Here is a 25,344-nt window from a genome sequence, read left to right on the forward strand (position 1 = left end):
CCATCTATAAGTTTCAGAGAGTTAATAGTTCAAGTATGCATCATTGAAATTAGTTTCCAAGGAATACATTTCTCCTTGTTTAATAAATGAAAACAAATGTATAATGTTTCTATAATTTCCAGCTTAAAAATTAAGTGATTTGCTGGTCATGGTATTATGAAAGTCTGATCTATATTCAGGTACCTTAGCTCTTTTCTGTGCGTGCTAACATTTTCCTATGGTTGGCACTATAACTCATGAACTCTATTTCCTATCAAGTGCTCATTTCCTGAAGGATGTAATTCAAATTGATTCAGCTGAAAGAGAAATAGAGAGTGCAGGAGGAAGAACTCTATAATATAGACATGGCTCCTTTAAAGCTCGTTACGGGATGGGGATATCAGCATTCTTTTGAAAGTAGAGCTTTAAAGTTGCCTGTTGTAGATACTGTTTAAGTGGAGGAGGGAGAAAGGAAATTGGCAACCCTTTCCTAGAATACTTCCAGTATTCTTGCAGTGTAGCTCATGTCATTTAAAATGACTGTGTTTCTGAGCATGTCCTTTAGTCAAGGTTTGGTGGGTTTGTGAGTTTAAGAGGCTTCTAAGAGTTCAGTTTGTTCTGATTACTGTGTTAGGATAGAAATATTGTATCTTAACTCTGATGACCTGAAGGGGAAAAAAATGCATCTGTTTAACAAACAATTCTGTGTACGTTCACAGGAAGTGTTTTTCAGAGGACCTACATTCTTAAAGAACTTAAAGTTACACGTTTTTTGTTTTTTTTTTTTTAAGCTATTCTGCTTTGTTCAATGCTTTATTTCCTTCCTGCTGTATTTCTGAACTTGTTTTTCTTCTGTGTCTCTAAGTCATCTTAAAAGCAAAACAGAACTTATGTGTACTTTTTACAGTGATTTTTTTCTTAACCTATGTATTTGATCTGTTAGTTGCTCACAGTGCATGGCTACCAGTTTTCCAAGCACTGGAAAAACAAATGCCTTTAACGTTCCCAACCTGTGAATTTTTATGCCATATGTTGAACAATGTGATTGTATACAGGTTGGCCTCTACCCCCCTCCAGCCCCAGCTGGCTGGGTAACTAAGGGCTGTTTTTTAGCAGGAGGTAGAAGAGGCTGATCATTTTGGTTTTGGGTAGCCCTGCAAGGGTGAGACACAGACAGCCTCCCCACCAAGCTCTGACCTCTGCATTAACTCTTCTGCTAAGCCAGAGGGTTTGGTCTCTCTGAACAAATATGGTCTATACCTAATAATTACATTTTCTTTTTTAAGTATTTTCTCTCTCTAGGCAGAACCTCTGCAGCAATAAATGCTGCAACTGGAAAAAGTATTTCCTTTGTAATTATTTCATCTTGTTGAAAAGTCTCTTGAAATCTTTCACCTAATATTGATCATCCTAAGGAACCACTATTGGAAAAGAAGCACAAATTGCATCTGGCATCTTGGGGGTGGGAGAAGGGCCATGTTTGCAGGGGTTTTTACTCATTCATGTTTCGTGATCAGTGTGTAAGGTAGTTCAAGTTTTCTACATGTAGCTGCCTCACCTTGTCAGCTTGTTTGACCTCATTTATCACTGACACAAATTTATTTTAGCTGTATTCTTTGCAAAGCCATGGAGTTAATATTGTTTACATAAATCCATGTGACAGGTTTTTAGTAATAGGACTTGTCAAAGGGAAGCCTTCGAAGAACCTGTCTTGCAAGTTAGTCCAATTCTGTAATTGTAATGGATAGACAAAGCGCTGCAAGTCCATGTTACTGCATCAGCTAAACAAAAATTGCAATAGAAGTGTCACCAAACTGAAGTCGTATAGAGTTGAGAGTGTTTGAGTAATGAGCATTTGTGAGGAAATGATGAACAAAAAAACCTGTTATATTGGCTAAAAAGAAGTTTACCTGGGATTACACAAACTTTTGGTGGTAGTATAATTTTAGCTGGATTGAATCCACTTTGCTTATAGATATTTTTAATGGAGGTGCTTGGATAGTGAGTACCTGATTTGGGGTGTCAGGTATATTTCAGACATCTAATAGATTTGCTTTAATATCTTATTCCTAACGTGTTGAAATGATAGCATGCTTCACCTTTCAGAGAGTGAAATGAGTGACCTACTTGGCAACAGCCTTGTTAGCTTCTGGAACTGAGTGTTTGGTTTTGTAATTGAGAGCAATACTCAAGCTATCTGCTCAGCGTTTTTCTGTCTTCTGCTTGTCTTTACAGACAAAACAAGTGCAAATTCTCTCAAGTTAAATGAATCATCTTTTTGCGATGCCAACATTGTCTCTCTTCCTCCTTCCCCATTACAGCTGATTTCCCATGCTTGGTGCTTGGGTACATCATTCCCAGTGGCTAAGCAGGATGCAGGGATGGTACTGCAGCTGGCTTCTGTGCTTTGCAGTCACAAGATGTCCAGCCTGTCGCAGCCACCTGTCTGTGCACAACATCTTAAATCAGCGTTAGTGCCGTACTGCTGGTTGTCATGGCTGGATGATGCATCTCTCAGCTAATGTGCTCTTCTGCCACAAACCTCGTTTTGATTCCCCTTGCTCCTCAAATGTCCTCTGTGACCTCGAGGGGTTTGTGCAGTTCCCTTGTGCTGCTCCTTGGCTGCCAAGTGGAGATTTGGCGATATTTCTACTTGAGTTCAGTATGGTGAGATGAAATGCTTGAGCTCTCTGACACGCTATGATATTAATGATTTCTGTTAAGTACGACAGCTGTTAAATGTAAATGTGCTGTATGTTGGGCTCTAGCATAGGTATGGATTAACTGGACACATTAGCTGTATTGATGTGGAGGGCTTTCTGCCATCTGGAACCGGTGCCAGGTTTCTCACTAATGCGCTTGGCAGCTGTTCAACTTCTGGCAATTTCTGTTTCTCCCACTACTTAATTAGTTCAGAGCTAAGAGGCAGTTTATCTATATCTATCTATATTTGAGGTTCGGAGCTTCAAATTTTGGGGTATATCAAGAGTCACCAAAGCCTTATAATATTCCTTGGAATGCCTACTTCTCAGGCTTCATTAATTGAGGTGGGTTCATAGTAGAATTGCAGGTACTCCAGTAGCTGTTGAAGGAATGTGAAGGGGCTGATGTGTCTCACTGACTGATTTATGGTAACGTTTTCCTTAATTGGGAAGCTTTCCCATCTCAACAGTTTGGACTGTGCTAGAATAAAGCTCGGAGAGGATCAGGTGGGAGGCTGTGAGTTTGTGCTCTAAATATCATGCTTGGTAAAATGGATTAGTTGTCTGCACAATTAATTGTTGATATAGATACTTGAATTTGGATTGTCACCACCTTATCTGTGCTTTCTCTGGTTTCTATTTGTAACTCTGAAATCCTTAGTAGGAACAAAGATTGTTTTTTTGTGGGAAGCCTTCCCAGCATTCCCTCTTGGTGCCTTTCAGCTGGTGACTCCTGCAGCTCCTCAGTAATCACTTCCTCTGCCCCCTGCAATGCTGAGGCTCCTTGGCAAGCCAGCGTGTGTGAACAAGTACAAGTGTCACTAAAATGTGTAATTATCACGTTCACTTCAGGTGTTATAGGATCAGTTTCCAAAGCAAAAACGCTGCTACTTCTAACTCAGTGTCAGACACTGTGATATTTTCTTCTTTTACCCCTATAATGACCAAAACTATTTGCAGGAGCTTATTTGTATACAACTTACCCCCCTAAAATTGAAGCTCAGGGCAGTTTCACTGCTGTGTCACGTTAAACCATGGTTATGTTTGTAGGTAGGAACCTCCAAGCTCTTCACTGTTGCCAGTCACATATTTATACCAATTTACAAGCTGTTCCTTAAAAGCTCTTTGGAATTAAATCCAGAAGGATTTCTTTTTGTCTAAAGCAATAATAATTAACTCTAGCTTCCTGAGTTTCATGAGCATTGCTGTGCTAATAAACCTCGAGGTGTGTTATGCATTGCTGATTACTTTCCTGCTTGTTAATTTTGCATTCACCTTGCTCTAGTGCTAGGAAGAGTATTTAATCCTCTTATTTTGGTGTGATTTCTTGAAAGGGTTTGACCTCTCACTGAAAAATCTCTAGTTATTTAACAAAGGAAAGCAAAATGAAACGAGGAAAAAGTGTAGAAATCTGCTTTCTGTTACAAAAACTTTGCAGTCAAGAGCTTCTTTGGGGTGGGATTTCCATGACTGTGGGCAGGGAGTGGTGGTTACCTCCAGGGAGGTGTATCGATGGTTTACTCTGTGTGTACGTGCGTGTGTATTATGTGTGTGTGTATTTTAACAACCTTGAAGATACGGTGGCACTCACAGAAAGCGTAGGTTCAGGTGTTTCAACAAATGCAACTGTTCAGCTCCCTATAAAAATACGGGAATGCACTGAAGTGGTACAGAGTACCTTTGTTACGTTAGGGCACAGAGAATGAAATGTAACCTTAATCTGTGCTCAGTGCCATTGCTGTCTCTGGTCTGTGTCATTCCTAATGCACTTGACAAAGTCAATGCTGTGTTTCCTATCTTTTTTTTCTTTAGGAGAAATTTGATTAAATGCTGCATTTGGAACAGGCTGCCCAGACATGTCATAGAGTCACTGTCCCTGGAGGTGTTTGAGAAACATATAGATGTGGCACTGAGGGATGTGGTTTAGTGGATGTGGTGATGGGTTGATGTTTGGGATAGGTTATCTTATTGGTCTTTCCCAACCCGAATGGTTACGTGTTTCTGGGATTCATTATTTTTCTTTTAATTTTTTTAATTTTTTTTTTTTACAGCATCACATTGCTGTTGAACTGCTGATGAGCTGAATTTAATTTATTATTTCCTCTGTTTTTCTTCTTTTCCTGAGTTTTCATGTGACTTTGCATCTCTTTTTTTACATGGAGTGTGACATAACCAGTCTTCCACTCCCGGAAAGCCTGGGGTGCGTTTCCAGTGCAGTAATTCACCCCTCAGCTCTGGCTTTGATTTCAACATGCGGTTACAGCAGATTATGACAGACTTGGAGTGTGTGCACTCTAATTGCTCAACCAGTTCGTCAAGGTCAATCAGGTGAGCTCAGAGTGTTGGTCATGACTGGGATTCTCACTTTCTTTGTACGCTTTGGTACAAATTATGCTGTGCCAAATAGTCTGCCTGATTTCCAGAAAATTCAGGTTTTAAAGAGGTGTCTTATTGTGACAGCAGCTTGCAAGAGAGGGTTTTTTGGTTGTTTTTTTTCAAGTTTTACAGCAACTAAAATGGATATACAGGTCTAATATATATGTGTGCGTATACATAAGTATTTATATATCTATATCTATATATATATACATATTTAAGAGCTTTTTGTTGTCCAGACGTGACAATTGTCTAGCTTGTCTCTTACTTTAAATTTATGCACCCTGAATTGTATCTGTCAGCATGTGGCTCAGTAGCCAGGTCCTGTAAGGTCCTTCTGCCATCCTGCAGTGTCTTGAGTAATGCAAAGAATTTGATGTTATTGGTTAACTTGGTTAGATAGGGACTTTCTTGCTACAGACTTAGGACAAGGGAAGATTTCATGGTTTGCTTTGGGAATTTAATAGTTTAATAGACTTTTAAAAAGTCTGTCTTTTGCTCCTTTTTTTAGTGGTGAAACAGGAAACGCACACTTTCATATTGTTGTTATTAGTGCAACTGTTAGATCATTAGGCTTCTCTAGGACTCTTGGTTGAATGTCACCTGCTCTTGCTGGTTAGTTCATGTATGTTCTGTTGCCCCCACCCCTCTGAACTGTGCCTTGCATGGAAGCAGGTCTTCCATTCTTCATCAAGATCTTCATTCTTCATCAAGGCTTTTCAGGGAGAATCTTTCAGCCCCTCCATAGTGAACATGAATCACAGGATGATCTGGGTTGGAAGGGACCTCAAGGATCATGAAGCTCCAACCCCCCTGCCTGTCAAGGCCACCAAACTTCCACGTTTACTAGATCGGTTCCATGTTTACTAGATCATGAAGTCCACGCTCAGTGTTTCTTGCCAAGACCTTAGCTTGTTTTGGCATTTCTTTATGTATTTGTTGTTTGTTTACTTTAACCTTATAGTTCCTACCAGGCTCCATACTCCCCATTATTACTCATGTACCTTGAAAAAGGTGATGGTTGTAGCTCTCCCATTTCTTTCCTCATTTCTTTAACTTCTGGGTGAGAGTATCTCATTGTGTGGTTTTCTGTCTGTTTTAAGCTTGCTATTGTTTCAGCCCCATCTGGACTTATACGAGATTCTTCTAGTATTTCCTCTAATATGCAATTCAGCCATCTCCTTCTCTCCCCTCTCATGTCATTGTTCCCTTCCTCCCCATTCCAAAGTCTTTGCTGTGGATTTTCTTGTACTTTTTCTGTTTCACATGTCATAAATCTCCTCATTGCTTACAGACATTTTACTCTTGATGATTCCATTTCTTTCATCTTGTGAGGTTTGAAAAAACAAACAAGCGAGCAAACAAACAAACACAACAACAAAAACCACTCTTGCTTTAAATTCCTTGGTTTTTTATTCCTCTTCCAGATATTGTTACTAAATTTGGGGAGTTTTATACTCATATTTTGAATCTAATAACGCACGGTGCCTAAGATCGAGAGACCCAATGCTGCTAGCAGAAGAAAAGGCAACTTGTTCCATGAAGCAAGCACTCCTGACATCCAATATTGTCTTGACATTTACTGGATATTGGAAGCATCCCACTATTTTTCTCTTGTCTTTTCCTAACGTTTCTGGGTGCTCTTATGGTCACTGAGCACCAACATGTTTAAATGCTACGGCTGATATTTTTTTGTATGATTGCAGTTTTGAGTGTAGAGAATGTAAATGGATCTTCTTAATGAAAAAGTGGGGATTTGGGACAAATTTGTTTACCAGGATTTTCTCAGAAAAATGTTTTTAGAGCTTAATTCTAAATGTTGAGCTGGTTTCTGTGTTTTTATAGGCATATATATCCCTCTGACCAATATATATATACTGTACTTGGAGGTTTTCTTTCTGTGAAGAAACATTTCTTCATTTGAAAGACTTTCTATTTTTTCCCCCACCGTCCAAAAAGCAAATGAACAAGTTCACTGTATTGCTTTGTTATTATTTATGTTATTTGTTACCATCATTCCAAACCTGAGCTGCTTCAGTTCAGTGTGATGGAGGTGTTTCTCAAAATACCCACTTTTAAAGTTTGATTATAGTATATTAGTTGTGTTGTTTCCTATTTGTATGTTTCCTAGCAATTATTTGAAGTTTGTGTTTTATCTTCTGCTTTGCTTTTGAAAAGCCTGACTGAAGATGGTGGCTTCCCAGAAATCTAACTGGCTTATGAAGCAACTGGTCACTGATCCTGTGGATGAGTGAAATTGGTGGATGCTACTTTGTGTTGTGGGAGGCTTCATTTTAAGTTCTGGGTTTGATAGCAGGGTTACAATATTGTCTGATGTGTCCGTGTGTAATGGAAGATGCGGAGATTCCCAAGTTAAACAGGGGAGTTGCTGTAGCTGTCTTGGAAGGAGTCTTTAAAATAGTATCAGACAGTACTGGGTAGAGAAATGGAGAGCAAAAAGAGGTTACCAAAGCTAGGAGAAGCAGAATGGAGGCAGGAGTTAAATTATATCTGAAATTTGAGAGATGAACCAGTGCTTACAAAGAGCAGTGATGGGGGGTGAAGAAAATGGACTGCCTGTCCCCCTCCCTCCCTTTTTTTCAATCAGATGCCTTTACATTTCTCTTCACATCAGTGTGGTCTGGGCCCTTTGCCATCAGCGACTTCAGTTTGTATGCTGTCTTAGCTTTGCTCTTGTTCTAGTGTCCTCAGATAATACTCTATGGAAGCACTCATGGCTTTTGAAAAGCACTTCATCACTATCTGGTGTAGTTTCTGTAACACCCAGTGCAGAAGAGATCTGAGAGATTTCTGTATGAATTATAACTGGTGTAGGAGGAAAGCTGCAGTGCAAAAGCTGGAAGCATTTCAGTGGCTTCCTATGGAAGTCTTTCTGGTTAACATAGCGTATGTTTCTAAGCAGTATTGTATTCAGCTTTCTAAAGGAAGGAATCTTTGGTAATTGTCTCAATTCACAATAGGAGCTTAAAGTCAGAAAGCAAACCACCAAATACAGAGAGGAACAAAGTTGTTTTGCTTGTGTCTTAGTTTTTCCTGTATCAGTTCTTTCTGATCAGAGTTATGCTGTTAATAAAACAGCTGTGCTGCAAAAGCTTGAAATACGTAACTTTGGAATCCGTAGGATTTTGTTACAAAAAAAGAAGTTATCCATGTCTACAGTCAATCACTGAAATTTCAGCAGCTGTTCTATCAGCCCTCAGATTTGGGATATGATTTTTTAAAATTATTATTACTTTTTAATTTGTAATGCTGCTTTTAGCATAAAACTTGATTATTGTAACCATTTTGCTATTAATTTTTTTCCAGGTTTCGCTGAATGGTACACAGTTTACAGATGGTTCTGTTGGATCAGAGTTCACAGGTGTTTCTCAGGTAAGTACAGCCAGGTTTTGTGGGTCCGTATGGTAGCAGGATGATAATAATGGAAGAGAGAATTACAGTGACAGAGTGAGGAAAAACCTTGAAAATGTTCTGTTTGCATTGAGGACTTTGCTAACTGAAGTCGGTTTCTGATCACTTCACGGTTCAAGCTTTAAAAAGCAGTGGAAGTAAAGTTTTATTGTTATAATAAGCTTGAAATTGGACATGGGTGTGAAAAAAGCTATGCAGTTTTATGGTAATAAAGCTATTCTTGGAAATAAATCTAAATACATAGCAGAGGCAGTTATTTCTGTTCCAGCTTGTCCTACTTCCAACTTTCCTTTATGAATGTTACATCTGAACATGTTTCAGAGAGAGAAAGTGAGACTGGATGTTTTTTCTTTTTAAGCTTGACTGGTGAACAAGTCTCTTGCTTCGCTTATAAATGTACCCTTAACTCTGATGATGCTAAGGAGAAACACAAAATGTATGCATGACTGAAAACCAAGATAATGAGAAAGTTGATTACTGTTGTTGAAGTGTTCACCATTGTTCACTGCATTCGTAATCTGTTAGATACAAAATGGCAATTTGTAGCTTGCTTATAGCATGACAAAGCGATTACAGGAGTTGGTGAGCTGTGTGGTATAGATTTTTGTCACGGTGTCATTTCCAGGGAGGTGGCTGAGTCACCATTTGGATGTGATGCTCAGGGACATGATTAAGCGGAGGGTTGTTAGGGTTAGGGTAGTATGGTAGTATGGTTAGGTTGTGGATGGGATTGGTGATCTTTAAGGTCTTTTCCAACCTGAGCAATTCTGTGATTCACAATTCTATGCTTCTAGCTATCAATTTGTTAGAAGGAAACTGCTTAATGAGAGCACTTGGACGTGTGACCACCCCACTTTTCATTCTTAGCAGTTGACTGCATCTCGATTTAGGAACTAGCTCTCTGTTTGGAACTTAAAATCTTTCTTTGAAGCTCTTGGTTGTGAATATCAGCCCAGTTGGGAGACGCTATTAGGATTTTACTGAGTCAGTGAGTTAGCAGCCACTAAGATGGTTGTTCCTGCTCAATTTGCTTTTGTGTGGTTTTGTTTGTTTAATGATACAGATAAAACTTGCATAACTGAAGCTGCAGCTACAAGAAGTCTTTGTAGTGTGTCTGGGGTCTGTTTACCCTGAACCTTACCTTAGTGAAAGTGTCAGGCTGCCTTCATTTCTGGATATTTACATTGCTATCCTCTACTTTTCCTCCTCATTGGAAGGTGTTCTGCTGCTGATGCTTGTAAGATTTTGCCTTCAGAAGCTGTAAACTCATCTTCATCATATCCACAGAAATTTAATCCGGCTTCAGAAATGTATTTTAAGAAGGAAACTTTCAGACAGAGGCCTCAGCAGCTCACTGTGCTTTCTGTGCAGGGTTTAAGCATCAGTATAAGATCTGCAGTGCAGTCAAGAGGAATGTTTAACTTCAGAAATCTGTTTGTGCTTGTAGAGTCTGTAAGGGGGTGGCCCCAGACCTCCAGGAGGCAGAGCAAGTCTTTCCTCTTCAAATCTGAAAACCTGCATTAACACCTGGCAAAGTTGTGTTTCTGATTTAGTGCTTATGTGTGAGTTCTTGAAATGTCACTGAGGGAGTTTAGCTGTTCTAATTAAATCTGTTAAATTAAGATTATCTTCAAGTTCTGAAAGGAGAGGTATTAGGAAAGATTATTTAAATGTGGGGGTTTTTTGGTCTAGAATTTAGTCTTTCTTTCCATATTGCTGAGTTAATTTTATAAATGCAAACAACATCAAAATTAAGCTCAATAATGCTGTGCTGTTTCTCTTCGGATGTCAGCAACAGAGAATGGAATTTACTTACTGTGAAGACAAGGGCAATCAGTTGTGTTACAGCTTACTTAGTTCTTTGCTCTGGAGAACTTGTTTCACCCATGCTTGTTCAGTACAGGCCTACAGGATCATAGTGTTGAATTTACAGTAGTATAGAGGCTTGAATGCTTTCTTTAAAATGTGCCTTTCCTTTGAGAGAGATAACATCTATTTTCAAGTGTCTAAAAGGGGCCTACAGAAAAGCTTTTGTCGGGTAGAATAGTGGTAGGACAAGGGGTAGCAGCTTCAAGAGGAAGGATATGTTTAGATTAAATATTAAGAAGAAATTCTTCAGTATGAGGGTGTTAAGGCACTAGAACAGGCTGCCCAGGCAGGTTGTGGATAATGCCATCCCTGGAGGCATTCAAGACCAGGTTCTATGTGGTTTTGAGCAACCGTATCTAGTGGGAAATGTCCCTGCCCTGCCATGGCAGGGGGCTGGAAGTAGGTGGTCTTTAAGATCTCTTCTAGCTCATGTGTTTCCGTGGTTTTGAGATTTGCAGGGAGGGTTTTAGTAATTAAGGTGGAGACAGTAGCTGTTGTGTGGGACAGATCTGAGATTGTGCCTTTATAAGATCATAGAATCACCAAGAAGGATGGAAAAGACCTTCAAGATCATTTAGTCCATATTTTGTTCCATCATTTCTAACTTAGCTGAATTCCTGCGATGTTGTTTGGCTTGTTCTGCTTGATGTGTTTTAGAACACCATTCTTGATGAATAATCATTATCTCCGGGCTGAACCACGATTTCATGCACAGTAGCATCTTGGAAGAGAAAGTAAATTTTTGGTTGCCTCTGTCCTCAGAAGTTTATTTTATTCAATAGTTGGTAGTTGATTTTAAGGCCTCATTGATTGGTTTTGTTAAAGTGAAGTTAAGATTTTCTTTTGCAACGAGCTTAGCTAAAAGCGTCTTTCTTTCAACAAGTAGTTCAAAGGGAGGTGACACTGACCTTCAGAGCTGTTATTTTCCTTTCCAATTCTGAGAGTGACAACAGTAAAAGAAATCATCCTTTTTTATTTTTACTTAAAAGATTTTTTCCTCTTAGGCTGAGTTATTTTAGAAAGGAAAGCTGTATCCCTGGAAGAATCGCTTCTTAGATTGAATTTATTCATAATCACAATTGTTTGCCAGGCTGATGTTAAGGCTGTGGTATTTGATCTAAGGACAATCCAAATATTCACCATTGAATGATAAGCTCAGAATGTTTTTTTCAGGTGTGTGTTCTGTGAATAATCACGTCTCCCTCCTACCATTTATTTGTAGACACCATTTACCTTTGGCTTGGGCCAAAGGGCACCGTATTCAACTGGCGAGCATTGTCTTCTTTGTAGAAGTGAACGAAAAGATAGTTCGCTTTCAGAGAGCGGAATAAAAAACTCTAGCAAAACAGCACTTTCCACATCTCCAAAAGCAAACAATATGCTGCATCTACCACTGTGGGTGTGTCCAGACTGTAGACGGACAGTCGAAAAGGAGGAGAGGCATGCTACAATAGAGCAATCTCTTGTGGTAAGTTGAAGTACTTCAATAGACTAAGATGTGCTATGAGACGCTGAGTGCTACTTTGTGCTTTGGAACTACTTCAACTTCAAGTGCAGAGAAGAATGTTTTAGTTAATCCTGAGTTTTTTCTGTGAGCTAAATGAAACAGGTGAGTTGTTTCATGCTACATGGGGGGTTTCAAATCTGAGGTTCGGATGTCTGAACAGAGAAGTTTCTTGTGCTGCTGTTAGTTATGTTTTTTTTTCCTTAAGAAAGAAGGACAACTTTTTATAGTGTGAATGTAACATGCTTTAATACCCAGTGTAAGTATTTCAAGCTGTGCTTCTTATTTAGTCATTGGGTTTTTTTATTCTAAGTACCAAAGTATGTTTTCAAATGAGAATTCAACCTCACAAAGAGTCGTCTTTTCATGACAAAGATACAAAACGTGTGAAGTCGTGTCCAGCAAATCCCATCTGAGCTGAACTATAATACTACAGCAAAAAAACCAAATCTTCACATATGATTTGGGAAGCCTTAAATTTCTGGTTAAAAAGGCACGTACAGATTTTATTTCAGTAAGCAAACCAGTGTGAAATAAGATTGCTTTTGTATAGCGTATGCAGTTAAACTCATATTAGCATATGAGTTCCTATGGGTTATAATATAGAAGATTTAAGAGTGTATAACTTGTGCTTACAGCTGAAGTTTGCTAGTTTTCTTACTGTTAACAAGGCTTAGGGAAATTAATCCAAAAAGATTATATCAAAGGGAATTATATTGGTTTCTTGGTAATATATTCTAAAGATGCCGAAGAACAGCTGGACTGAAGCACGTTATTGTTCAATTGAGTAAAAGATTCTGACACATTTCACTGCAACTGAGCTCAAATGGAAAAGGAATCATCCTGCATGTGCAAGCAAGGCAGAACTTGTTGTAAAAATCTTGTTCAGTGAAATATACTCCAGATAAGATCAAAGTGGATGGTATCTGGCGAGAGGAATTTTTAAAAGCAAAATGTCCTCCAATTCCAACAACTTTACAAAGCATCTAAATGGATTAAATGGCTAGTCACATTTGGGAAAAACAGCTAGGGGAAAAAAGAAAAAGTTCCGAAACCTGTTCAGTCAGTGAGCCAGTGTGAGTGGCTTGCTGCAGATGTTCTTGTGTTCAGGCTGCTGTTGCTGTCGTTACTTTGATGTTCTGATGGTTGATTTGCCTCAGCACCAGCCGCAGTAGCTGCTCATGCTGTTGGTGGTGGATGTGCACGAGTTTGTTTTCATATCTTTCTTCATCCTGCTCCAGGATCTGGGGTGAAGTACAGAAATCCATTCAGTTCTGCACCTCATCTGAGAGAGGTTTCTGCCAGGCATCTCAGACAGCTGGTGGCAGCCTGGGGAGGGTGCAGGAGGGGCAGCGTGGTTCAGTGGGTGGAGCGCAGTAGAGGAACAGAAACTGGAGACCGAAATACCAGCGGCCTCTGGAGAGAACTGTGTCATTTGTTAGCAGTGAGCAGCACTGCACACAGGAGATGGCAAGCTGCTGTTACAGGGAACTGATGCTAACATCCATTACGGTCAAGTAGTAAGTCTTGCTGTTATATACAAGGAGATTTTATGCTTTCTTTGGAATGGGATATTAAACTACACGAGTCAAACATACTGTCAAATAAGAGACTGAAGGGATATTACTAGTTTACGTGGTTAATCGTGGATGATGCAACCCTTCTTTTAGCTTAGTTCATTGTTTATGCTGGAGTGCATAAAAGTGATAATTATAACCAACATACTTCAGTTATTGGAAATGAAACTATTTACACTGCTGGCTTTCTCAGTCCATCTTGTGCATTTATTGGGCTTTTCAAAGATAAATCCTTTGTGTCCTATTGAGTCTTCTCCCAGAATATATTCAGCACTAAGGATTGCCATGCCATTTGCCTGCGTATTAACATTTCACACTTGGATCTTGCAAACCAAAGTTGCTACCAGTTTCGTTTTTGTTTTTTTTCTTTCAGAGCCAAGACTTCCTTTTGCACATGCCCCTTGGAAACAGTGGATCACAGCAGGAATCTGTAGGAGGAGGAAGGATAACTGTTGGTGCGCAGACGGTGCCTGCTGCTGATCTTAACAATTCCTCTCCTTCAGACATAGCATGCAACTGTGAGGCCTGTAATGAGCGCAGGTAAGGACTGAATTCAGGCTTAGAATAATGCCTGTACTCAGACTATCAGCAGTCTTGTCACTTATTTTTCAACATATGCTTAAACTACTTAAATGGGGTTATCTGTCAGTAGCAGTAACTTGTGCATGGTGGCTTTTATTCAGTTTTTTACTTTATTTTCTGCATGTACTCTTTAGGTGTTATTAGACATGATTTTCCTTAGAATAGTGTTTGGAATAGTGGGAATCAATACACCTGTGTGATGTACAAATTGAGAGGGTTTTTTTTTTTCCTCATTGTTTGCAGAGAAATTTCAGCAGAGACTGAACGTGAATCTCAGCAGCTTCAAAATTACTGGTCAGAAGTAAGATACATGGTTCGATGTATATATCGCCAAGCTGGGACCCCTTTGGCAGACGACCAAGACCAATCTTTGGTACCAGATAAAGAAGGAATGAAAGAGCTGGTGGATAGGTATAGCACTTCAAAAAACTACTTATTAATTACTAAGAGGTGTCTTTTTTAATGAGTTCTAAGTTATTTAGTGTATTTCTTTTTTACCAGAATTTTGTTTACCAGCTGTAAGACTGATGGCTTAGAATGATTGACTCTCCGCTAGAATGGAAAGTTGTCAGCTGTATTCCATGCAGGATTTTAAAGTGCTGGATTGAGCGTGTGAAATAAGTGATAAATATTTGTATGCGTATGCAGTAGGGATATTAGTGCATAATTATGAAATGATCCCAAAAACCTTAATCCTCAAAAGATATTGAGATGATTGCTACTACTAATTAGATGTTGTTTGGCTTGAATTTACCCCACCTGAAACACCTTACCTTGCTGAACTAACTTGATGTTATAATGAATTGCATTCTGTAGTAATTGTAGCAGATAGAAATTAGAGAAGGAAAAACTTGGACATAAATCTTTAGATAAGGCAGAATGTGAGAAGTTTGTTTTCATTTCAGAAGTTGAAAGTGCATCTTTTTCTAGGTGCAAGTCAATGATGTGCTTTTGAGTTCTTTGGTTCTTGGTTTGCTTTTTCCTTAGGAGAAGAGTGTGGCTGTCTCCAAAATCCTTCAGCATATTCATTTCATTTTCTGTCCAGTTTAGTGTGTGGTCAAAGATACTCCTATTGGTTTTATACTTACTTAATTTACAAAGGTCTGACTGGACTAAGCAGTGATAGTTCTTAAGCAGAGTTTAATGCTGGTAAGGTAGAGAAACTTCTGAAAGATTCTGATCTAGTACAGCTCTTTGTGACTGTATTTCTCAATGAGTCTTAGTAAATAATTGAATAATCTTTTTGTGCTTTTGCAGTAAAAACTTGAGTGCTCAGTTTTGAAAGTGAGTTGTGTTACTGTAGAGTAATACAGTATGCCTTCCTGCTAGTCACACTTGGTTTATTTAAACTAAGCAATCAAAACATGCAATATAGCTTTTGAAATCAAGGGTTCTTAAATTGTAGTGTAGTGTCTATGCAATTAAAACTGAGTCACAGCTATAGTTTTCCTTAATGGAAAAAACTTTGAAAACTGTAGCACGTACTGTGTAGCTTTCTTATGTACATAGGTGCCTTTCTCTAGAACTGTTTGTCACTGTTGAGGAACATGATTAAAATACACAAGGCAAGAAAAGGATCCCAAAGAAGAAAACTTTCATTACTACTATGATGATTTTTCACTCTAGAATTTCGTGTGGTCTTCAAATAAGGAAGTAAAGTTAGGATGCTTGGATAGTGCAGACACTGGTGAGTCCAGTCTGTGATGCTGATGTCACACACAAATTTAGCAGAACTTGTCACTGTAGGTATTGAAAATGTTTTTTGTTTGTTTCTAAAAAGCAATTGGGGGAAAAAAAAAAAAGGGTGTAGGTAGCATGCCAAATATGCTGTGGCTAATTTAAAAGGCAAGTTCCTCATTGATAACTTAATGCCCAGCTGTGTTAAATGCAATTGGCAAGAAAAAAATTGCCTGCTTTGTTGAAGGAAGTAGTGGTGCCAAGTACTGTCCCTACTGTACATCATAGCAGTTCATGATGGTGCAGTAGTACTCTGTTTTATAAGTGATGAGGGAAGAACAGTGACTAGACAATAGTGAACTTATTCATTTCAGTTGTAAGTACTTCTCTAATCTCTTCATTCTTCCTCGCTTCCCTGAACTCCAAAAACCTGAGACAAATGCTTACACCCAAAGCCACGGGACCTTAAATAGTGCAATTTCACTTTTAAAATGCTTCGAAATAGCCATCATTTCAAATGGTTCGTTCTGAGTTTTGTTTTGGCTTAAAGCTCTGAAGATGGCTGACTGGGATCCTGCTCCTGCTTTTAACTTAAGTGCCCACTGAGATTATGAATTATGAAGTCCTTTTAGAGGCTGATGACTAAGCCTTTGTTAAGTATGAGAACTCTTTTAAGTTATAACTCTTCTGTATGCCAGTTTAGGCTCGTGCTATCTTCCCCCTCCAAGTAGTTGTGCCCAGATACACCATCAGCAGAAGGCAGCCCTTGTTGGGCAGTGTTCGCATGCTGCTTCAACTGGAGCACCAAGTTCTAGATGTTGCAACTTCTGATGTAGCCACCAAAGCACCTGTCCAGGAGCCAGAGAACTATTTTCCTCTATGTGAGGAGGTTCAAACCCATGTCTCATTTGTAAGACAGTGTCAGACAGCTCTGTGTTGTCCTTTGCAGGAAGTCCTGGCCCTCTCAAAAGCTGTGCCTTTCAATATCTGCTATGCTTCTTACTGCATGACTGAAGGAATGCATAGAGAGAAGTGTATTTCTGGAGTTTTTATGTTACTCTTCTTCCTTAGGAAAGACAGCTCCCAAGTTCTGGTCTCTACCCTGGATTCAAAACAAAACTAGACTAAAATCACCTATCCCTTCTAACGATTGCAGCTTATGTGCTAAGTAGTACCACAAGTCATGTTCTGTGAAGGACATTATTTATGACCCTGTGAATCCCGTATGTCTCTCTGTGAAGTAACATAGCTTTAATAAAAGTGTAAAAACTGTTTTTGTACAGAAGATCTGCATTTTAGGGTACAACAAACTCGATGAAAATGAGTTTAATGAGTGGGTGTCTTGAATACGTGGTGATTGTATGAGTTGTCTCTTTCAGTTGAATTTAACAATAGAAGAGTCACACAAAGCAATCACTGTTGAGTCCTGTCTGTCTAGTATGTGTTTAGGCAAGTGCTGACTGCCTAATGTGTCAAGCTTCTCCAATGGCTTGAGGTAAAGGACTGTCCTACATACATAAATTGAGTCCAGATCTGGCTGTTCTAAATGGGACACTTATTAAGGCTGTATGGTAGAATATGAAGAAAGTTGTAAAGTACGTCTGTAAAGCTGTATGCCAAATAAGTAAGGGTTTTTAGCACACAACTAGAAGTGAAGCACTGAGGTCCTAGATTTATTTGTTCCTCAGGTGCAAACGTCCTTTCCTAGTCCTAAAGCTACATAGAAATTGAGTTCCATAGTCTAGAGTTAGGAAACTGGGCTGTGTTCTCCCAAACCCAAGGTAGTTCTGTAAACCCTAGTCATTGTTTCTTTTTTGTAATAATAATGATTATAACCACTAAATATTTTTAAAATAGTGAAAATTGTTGATTAGATATTTTCTTAATCACAAATATTCTAAAACTACAGGCTTTGTGAAAGAGATCCATATCAGCTTTACCAACGGTTGGAACAGCAAGCTAGAGAATATGTACTTGAAATGAAGGTTCGTCTGCTCAGACACTTGTCACTGGGATCTAAAGTTGCATCAACATTAGCAATACAAGGGCCACCGCAGGCACATCAGTTCATCTCACTCCTACTTGAAGAATACAGTGCTCTCTGTCAGGCTGCGTGCACAATCAGCGCCTTCCTAGTTACTCTGGTAAGACTGAGGAAACGACCTGGTAGGAGTGATGCTAGCTGAGCTGTTTCTGGGTTCTATAAGAAGTCATCTTTGATTAGTGAAATGTCAGGTCTGTGTGCACGTGGTTGGAAGTGAAGGGCATTCTGAAAATGCAAATTCTGTTTTTCACAAATGGAGATCAGACAACTTTTAAATCAAATGCAATGAAAATTGTGTGAAGGAAAAAGTGGCTTGATGCACTTGTTTCAGAATTTCAGATTTGTTTCAGAATTTCAGACTTGTTTCAGATTTCAGAAATCTGCAGAATTTTAGGTATCTCCATTGAAGAATGATTATAACATCTCTGTTGATTTTTCACTCTTCTCTTGAGAACCTCATTTAAAGGATGCAGATTTTATGTGTAGCAATAAATCAAATTGTTTTAATGTTTTTTTGTTATTTTCCTTAAAAGCAGGAATTGCTACATGGAAAGATGATCTTTTCTCAGGAGTTTATATTCTGCCTAATTGTTTTTGTCAGGTGGTTGTGCTGACTTGTATTGGCAGCTAGAAAATGAGCAGTAGCCTTAAATCATCTGTTCTTGTTTAACTGTCAATGATGTGTAATTAATAAAGTAAACAAATGTTACTGTTGATAAATAACCTTGGTCCTTAAACCTTTTCCTGTACATCCATTTCCAATGTTCAGTACTTCTTTTTTCTTGTAAGTGGTGAAATTTTTTATTGCCAATTAGCCAGAAGTGAGTGACTGGGAATCTCAAGAAAGGAAAAGTGTAGCAAGTAACAAATTATAGCAGATAAGAAAGATGAGATGGAGAGGAACTCGGGTGTAAGTTCTGAGGAGGGACTGTTGTGAAACAGAACTGACCAAAGCAGGAAGATGTTTCTGTGTAGAAAAACAGGCTTTTTCCTGTTGTCAATGGTCTGTGTTTGTTATTCGCTGTATTGTGTTTCCCAGCTTTAACACTTTGATGGGGATGTGTGGTCATTGCCATTTCCTGTTAATTGGCTTTTTTAAGTCATCAAATCTATGTGCTGTAGGGAAAGTAACTCTTCAAGCTGAATGGCATGGGAACTTAAGATTTTTCAGCTACAAAGTGAGTGGATTACAGTAACAAGGTTGGTTTTATCACGGTAGATTCACCACTAATGAGTTCAGTAGTGCCAGGATTATAGGTCAGCAAATAGTCTTCTAATATTTTTTCCCCAGTGCTTATTATCAGTCAGTATTCAAGAAAACTTTGGAGTTATGGGAAAGTGGGATAAAGTCTTCAAGGCAGAAAATGCCCATCCTCTCCAATGTCACCCTTTTCTGACAAAATTCAAAGTAAAGCAAAAAGCCTCTTGTCTTACAAAAAATTTTTTGAAAAGCATTTTATAGTAGTTGTGAGGATTTTGAAGTCAGAGTATTCAAACTGATATGGTGCAAGTCTATTGTGCAACTGGGAGGCAAAACAACAACAATATTTCTAAGTAATAGCTACTAAAAGAAGAACCTCAAACTTCTCGATTCATTTTTTTTTTTTTAATCTTCATAGTCAGGTATTTAGATCTTGCATAAATACGCATTAATTTTTTAAACCACCATTTTAAACAAAACGTTGAAATTCTGAAGCACTCTTGTATTTCTGGCTACTCAAGGCGATAGTGCATGGGCCTTGCTTGCTGATCTGATAGAACAGTTGTATTTAACTTTGCTGTATGAGGGAGTCCTACAATAGGAAAAGCTGTTGCTCCTATGTATGTATGGAATAACTTAACTTAAAGAAAAATTGTTCCTGTCTTTGGTGGAGAACTCTCTACTTGACTTATGTCAGTGTTAAATGAAAATTACAGCTTGTCATCAAATGTCTGTTACTAGATAGGTGAAAAGAAATGAGAAACAATAACTGATTCATGAAATAAATCTTACTGTGCAGGAAAGAGTGGAAGCTTTCAACAGCACAGTCTGTTTTTCTTGTTTTTTCCCAATCCATGACGATTTAGAAGAGATATGAAGCTATGTCTATCTGAATCATTAAACATTAAAGGACTGTTCCATATTTTGAATATTAAAATGGAGTAATTTCTCAACTGGATAATGCAGCCTGTTGGTTGATGGGTTTAATAGAATATATGTATCCAGACCTGAAAAAAGCGTATCTTTACTTTGTGTTATATGATCTGAGCTTATTTGTGGTTGTTATTCATTGTAGGAAAATGAACACTTGAAGAAATTTCAGGTGACGTGGGAATTGCACAACAAGCATCTGTTTGAAAATCTGGTATTTTCTGAGCCACTCCTGCAGAATAGCTTGCCAACATTAGTGTCACAGCTAAGGTAAAGATTTAAACTTCACTTTTGTAATTTAAAGGAGAAAGCAAAATCTATCTTTGCAACCACCACTTAAAAATACAAAAACAAAAAAAAATCCTGATAACCAGCAAAAGCAAGTCTGCTGCTTGTCCAGTTTGATAGGTAAAAAGTCTGTTTGCAATTGAGCAACCTGCTGTCATGACTTGCTTGTCAGAAGAATTGCTACTCTAATCTCTTTACTTGTAGGTTATCTAGCAAAATGTCAGTGTCCTGTTAAAATGCTGATGAATTGTAATGTCCTCGCTTGTCATAAGGCACTGGTACTGTTTCCATTTCTCTGTAGGTGAAAAGATGGCTAGAAGAAAACACAAAACACAAAAACACCCTTGCTTTGTGCTTGTGGATTGGATGGTGTGTTGCGTTTCCCAGGACTTTAAAATATATACTTTGTCAGAATGGTTCTGTTGGTGTTTTGTGTACCTGAAAGTGCTTGTTTTGTCCAGGAGAAGTATTATTAATGTAAATAAATATTGTTATTCATCTTGAGTTCTGAATCTTTAGGAAGATTAAATTCATAAAGTACAGCCACGCATTGCTCATGTTGACCTCTCAGACTGGTTTCTGATCAAGGTGTTACTACTCTCTGTATATTTGTCCCAAGTGTGCTGTTTTGGGTATTTTTTTCCAAGCTACAGGGACAGTTTGATTTAGTGTCTCAATTGCAAGAAATATTGCTTGTTGCAAATGAAGGAACTTCTGAGTTACGCTTTTGCTAGCATTTATTAGAAAGGAAAGCAGGGAAACTTAATTGTCACTGGACTCAGTACTGGGTTACTAAAAAGACCCTGTTTTTCAAGCAGGTAATTCTGTCACTCTGTTAAACAACATGTTGTTCAATTGCAAGCTTTCCCTTTGATCTCTTTGATCTGTGCGTGGCTTTCCAGTACTATTTTCAGTGACGCTGTCCTCAGGCATCTTGCATGTTTTCTGCCAAGGCTTCTCTGCACTTCTTGATCCTTTAGTTTCTGGTTTATTGAGGCTGTTGATACTTCCTTTACCTATGGAAATCGGTCTTATGTGAAACTTAAGAGTCATTTCTTAACAGAAGTGCTGGGATTGCTTGCCTCTACCTGTTGTCAAATGTGTTTGGAATTCAAATCTAAGCAACAGAAGTTGTGTCTTTGCTGAGCTTCACTGTAGTGATAACTATTGTCAAGTTTTAAAGACAGAGTCCTCTTCTTCCAGAATTCCTTTCTGGATATGTCTGTGCTCCCTGCATAGTCTTAAGGGTGTTTCAGTTAAGAAACAATGGTTTTGCCAAGATTGGTTCTCAAAGGCCTTTTATTGAAAGGAGAGGTTCAGCGCAAACTCGTCCTATTCCATGATTTCTATCCTGTTTCTTCTGTAAGCATAGACTATTGCTGTTACTTTTCATGTATCACATGTTTTTTCACTCATGAGCTTTTTAAGGCCTTAGTCTTTCCTAATAAATCAATCAATCAACCTCTTATCGAATCATTGCCTTAAGCGCATAGTTCAATTTAACTGCAAAGCAGTAGAAAAGTCTTTGAAGAATTTGCAGGAGCATTATGTTGTCTGCTATTTCTACAAAAAGGCATTTTGGGCTTCATGTATTTCCTCAGCAGAAACCTATTCCTCATATGAATCCAAAGGATCAGCACCTGTTTTCTCTCAAGCTTACTGAGGTACAGGTAGCCTTACTCCTTGTTTAGGGTACAAAACAGACTTTTTTTATTTTTTGGCTGCAGTCAAGGTTCCTGGTTGGGCAGAACCTTTCACTTCCTCCCACCCCACACAAAATAACAAATGGCAATAAAGTTGTCTGGAATGGATGTTTTTCTGGTGGTAATCCTTACTGACACACAACCCTTTTCAATTTTGCCTTAGTGTGGTTAGAAGGTCTTTCTTTGAAGCAATAGATAAAGTGCTGCCAGAGTTCCATGACAGAAAACATTGACTTCCTTGCTTTGTTCTTCTCCAAATGTGAAGTAGTTTTGTTTTGGCATCTTGGCTTCATTTACATTTTGAACATTCACCCTTTTCTCTCATCCCATAGCTAAGGGATATCACTACATCGTTTGTACACCTCTGACTTTAGAAAAAGACTTGGAATTATCACAGCACATCAACTAAGATGTTTATCAAGTATGTTTGACATCTATAAGATGTTCTCTTAAGGATGTTTAGATATAGCAGTCTTGAGGTGGGTTAACTAGATGTTGCAAGGATAGTTGTGCCAGGACTGGTCATCTACTCAGTGTGGACTACCAGGGTCTTAGCAAGTAGCAGCTTGTTCTGCTGCCTCTGGTTTCTTTAGGAGTTGCATTGAGTTGTACGATCTGCAGGCCAGCAGTAAGAACTGCCCATATAATTGGAAGCAATTAATCAGGAGGACTTTTAGATCAGACACTATAATAATTCATAGGGGTTTATTTTCAGTATCCAAGGTAGTCCTATCACCTATTTCTTTAAACATGCCTTGGGGATTCCAGTACATTTAGTGACAGCATGTAAGTATGTGTTGATCTGTAGTCAAGTGACAGTAAAAACTGAAAGCATTAAGTCCACCGCATTGTTAATGGAAATTTTTTTACAACAGTTTTACTTGTATCTTAAAATCTTACTGATGTTAGATTTTGTGCAGAATTGATCTTTCTAAGAATAGTACCAATTGATGGCATCTTTGAGTGTAAATTTGACTCCTGTGAGGCAAGGATCTGAGTTTTGCATAATGTTATCGTATAAAAAATACACAGGCTTTAGGAAAAGGAGTGAATTGTGATCTAGGATTAGGATTTGTCAGTGCTTGCACGGATACTGAGGAAAAGTCATTAAACATTGATTCTAAAATCACCATATGCCTTTGAAGTGTTTTTTGCACCCTAATATAGGAGGATTTCCTGAGCTTCTAATGTACAGAAATATCCTTCTGAAGTGGTTGTGTTTCAGGTTCAAAGCAAAAACAACAATATGAAACTTGAGTTCTTTGGTGAAGTGATGTTAAAGGCCATAAGTTAATGATTGCTGAGTTGTCTGTTCAGCTTGTTTATACCTAATTACCACTTTAAGGGCTCATAGGCAGGGTGATAGGTTCTGGGTTTGGGTTAGCATCCAGTTGCAGTTGAAATCTGTGACAGACCTCCAAGAAATGCTGGATCTTGGCTTTAATGTCAACTGTCAAGATGTTTGGGGTTTGGTTTTGGCTGTGGCTTGTCAAGCCCTCTGACCAACTTACAACTTCTGTGCCTGGTTAAGTATCATCTGGTTTCTTCTTAATTACCTAATAAGAATAATGTTGAGAAGCTTTGGTCTTTACCAATTCATAGGTTGTTACAGTTCAGTGTGCTTTAGACTTATCCCTAAGAGAATTCTGACTTCTTGTTTTTGTAGTCAAGATTTAGGGAGCTTGCTTATTTACTTGAGTCATTGTGATGATGTGCTTTACAGCAAATACCTTAAAAAAAATAAAATAAAATAAAATAATTATGAAAGCCTATTGGAAGTATTGGAAAGGAAATGAAGTCTTTTCCCTGTTCCTGGGACCCCTCTTGGGGACAGCCATCAGTGAATGGCATAAGAGCATTTTGAAGTTGATGCTGCAACTCGAGTGACAGTAGATTACTGCATGGAACCAAATTATCCCTGTAGTCATTCCACAGTCTTTTCCCTCCACTGGTCCTCCAGTTCGTCTAGTAATGCTTTTCTCATTGATCATGAGATTTCAGTTTAACAAGCTTCTGGCTTTATTTTTACAATCTAGCTATTCAATAAACAGTTAACAGGTATATTTAGCCTGTAGGATTTGAAAGGATAAATATATCAAGCATCAAAATTCGAATAAATATTGCTCAGAAGGGCTGACATCTGGTTACCTGTGGGAAACAGGCTCCAGAAAGGTTGCACTTCCCACATTCTTTCTATTATTGGTTATGGAACGCTGGAACAATTGTTGGGTATTTTTTGCAAAATGACTAAAAATATTCATTTTGAGATACAAGCAGCTATGTGGGCCTAGGTGTATCAATAATTGCACTTCAGCACTTTACAGGCTGGTAGAACTATGTCTGATTGTGTTTGTTTTGTTTTGTTTTTTGTTGTTTTTTTTTTTACCAGTCCAATATCTCATGTGTAACAAGCGCTCCTTGATCTTGTAGGCTTGGAACAACACATGATTCCTGTAGTGAAGATATGTATAGTACCTTGCTACAAAGGTATCATCAACTGGAACAGGAAATGGGGCAAGTTGCTGAAGCATGGCTTGAATGCCAGAAAAGAATAGATGATTATGTTGATGAACAGGTAAGAACTGTGTAAACAGTTTCATGACTAATTATGTTGGGAGTGGCACATGGAAGGCTGTGCCTCTGGTGATGAGTTTCTTTGGCATTGCTTTCCAGAGCTTTGAAGCTGCAAAATGAAGCTGCAAAATGTAACCTTTTTAGTGATGTCAGTCTTCTGAAATAGAGAAGAACTCTAATATGCCAAAATGGGACAGTAATTTTACAGAAATACCATCAAATAATTGAAGCAGGTTGTTATGCTGTGGTTTGGAGGTAGTCTTGGAATATTTTTGAGTGACTTTAGTCTACAAAACACTTGTAGTGCATGAATACGAAAATTTCTTCCCTAGTTGTTACTGGGGGAGAAAAATCCCTGAACACTAGGCTTCAAAAATAATTCCACTGAATGAAATCAATAAGAATAGATGGCTTTAAAATGACTTGTATTTATACATGCTTTGTAGCGTGACAGTGACCTTTGTACAGCTCTCAAGTGCGGAACTTGCACGTCTCACTACATAAGTATTTGAAACATCTGTAGTTACCTGCTTCTTAATTGTGAATTTTCACAGCTGAGTATTCTTTGTGTTACAGGACATGGTGTACTGACCTGTATATTATCAAGGGCTTGCTTTCAGAAGAGTTTGCTGTTTATTTGGAAAGTGTTTGTTTATGTTTTCCTGAAGTTACTTGCTTTTTGTCCCTAGTTCAAACAACTCGAGTAACTGAAGATGGAGTTTTATAGATCTATTTGTATCTTAGTTTTATGAGCATTTCAAGTATGGAGGTCTAATTATGCTCCTCTTAAGAATAGTAAGATGTTTTCAAGTGTTATGGTAACACTATAAATGTCCTTCAGAGTCTCTTCCGTGTGATGAAGACTTAAGTAAGTTTCTGCCAGTAATTTCAGTGCATTCAAGATGG

At 38.4% G+C, this 25,344-nt stretch overlaps 1 protein-coding gene across 1 annotated transcript in view; it reads left to right on the forward strand.

Annotated features, from left to right (window-relative positions):
• FAM193A (family with sequence similarity 193 member A) overlaps positions 1-25,344 on the forward strand; it is a 68,494-nt gene that overhangs the window by 18,846 nt on the left and 24,304 nt on the right. The window contains exons 2-8 of the mRNA XM_072334802.1: positions 8,385-8,450; positions 11,581-11,826; positions 13,813-13,979; positions 14,265-14,432; positions 17,608-17,842; positions 20,019-20,143; positions 24,295-24,439. Of these exons, the coding sequence (XP_072190903.1) occupies positions 8,385-8,450; positions 11,581-11,826; positions 13,813-13,979; positions 14,265-14,432; positions 17,608-17,842; positions 20,019-20,143; positions 24,295-24,439 (1,152 nt within the window). The remainder of the gene's footprint in view (positions 1-8,384; positions 8,451-11,580; positions 11,827-13,812; positions 13,980-14,264; positions 14,433-17,607; positions 17,843-20,018; positions 20,144-24,294; positions 24,440-25,344) is intronic.

The sequence above is a fragment of the Excalfactoria chinensis genome, chromosome 4, assembly GCF_039878825.1.
Source record: "Excalfactoria chinensis isolate bCotChi1 chromosome 4, bCotChi1.hap2, whole genome shotgun sequence".
NCBI lineage: Eukaryota > Metazoa > Chordata > Aves > Galliformes > Phasianidae > Excalfactoria > Excalfactoria chinensis.